The sequence below is a fragment of the Corapipo altera genome, unplaced genomic scaffold (assembly GCF_003945725.1).
Source record: "Corapipo altera isolate COAL_440 unplaced genomic scaffold, ASM394572v1 51637, whole genome shotgun sequence".
In the NCBI taxonomy this organism is placed as follows: domain Eukaryota; kingdom Metazoa; phylum Chordata; class Aves; order Passeriformes; family Pipridae; genus Corapipo; species Corapipo altera.
The window spans coordinates 1-1168 of record NW_020892587.1 but is presented as its reverse complement, the minus strand read 5'-3'; the positions used below and the strand labels follow the sequence as shown (position 1 = coordinate 1168).

The 1168-nt window shown below is 60.8% G+C and overlaps 1 protein-coding gene across 1 annotated transcript; it reads left to right on the top strand.

Moving 5' to 3' along the window:
• Positions 1–635: 635 nt before the first annotated feature.
• Positions 636–1032, top strand: LOC113942660 (zinc finger protein 3-like; the record flags this gene model as incomplete). The annotated part of the gene is made up of 1 exon (XM_027633749.1): positions 636–1032. A coding segment is annotated over one exon (397 nt), but the record flags the coding sequence as incomplete, so codon positions are not given.
• Between the last annotated feature and the right edge of the window lie 136 nt (positions 1033–1168).

Here is a 1168-nt window from a genome sequence, read left to right as displayed (position 1 = left end):
CTCAGCCCTTGTTTTTCCCCCCCATCAGGATTTCTCCTTCCCAAAGCCTGGCCAGATGAAGGAGGCTGCGAGGAAGAGGAAGATGCCAGGGGCCCCCCGGGCAGGTGAGGAGGAAGTCAGTGCCCCTTTGCCCTGTCCTGTCCTGTATCTCCCAGCCCAGCATCGCCCCCGGCTGCAGGACAACCCCGCTGCTGCCACCGTCCTGCCGGGGCCGGATTTGGGGGGATGTCCTTGGCCTTCCCTCTGGGCTGAAGGCAAATCCCCTCCCTGTGCTTCCTTCCTGCCCCAGGCCCCAAGCTGAGGACGGAGGGCACGAGGACAAATCCCCCCAGCAGACCCTGGTGGGAGAGGCTGTTTTGAAGGGCTCCATGGCACAGGACGGCAGTGGGGAGGAAAAGGCCTGGAGATCCCCCTGGAGAAGGGGCTTGAAAGCCAGCCCAGGGTGCTCTGAGGAGGAAAGACCCAGCCTGTGCCGGGAAGGCAGCCGGAGCTTGAGCCAGAGCTGCAAGGTGGTGGTCCCTGAGCAGCCTCCCAGCAGGGAGAAGCCCTTCAGGTGCTTGGGATGTGGGAAGAGCTTCAACAGCAGCTCCAAGCTTGTTGCCCACCAGCGTGTCCAGACAGGGGAATGACCCTAAGAGTGTGAGGAATGTGGGAAGACCTTCCTCTATGGCTCCCACCTCCTCACCCACTGCCGGGTGCACACGGGGGAACGGCCCTACAAGTGCTTGGAATGCGGGAAGGGCTTCACTGTCAGCTCCCGCCTGATCCACCACCAGCAGATCCACACTGGGGAACGGGGGCCTCTGCCCTACAAATGTGGGGAATGCAAGAAAAGCTTCACATGCAATTCTCAACTCGTCATCCACCAGCTTGTGCACATGGGGGAGAAGCCCTACGAGTGTGGGGAGTGTGGAAAGAGCTTCACCTGGAGCTCTGTCTTGATCAAACACCAACAGACCCACCAGTCAGGGAACCCCTGCGAGTGCCCCGACTGCGGGAAGAGCTTCATCTGCTGCTCCAACTCCATCACATGTTGGAGGAGGAATGGGTCACCTTGGGAACAGGTGACCCACATTCCCAGTGACCCACACTGGGAACAGGTGACCCACATTCCCAGTGACCCACACTGGGAACAGGTGACCCACATTCCCAGTGACCCACCTTGGGA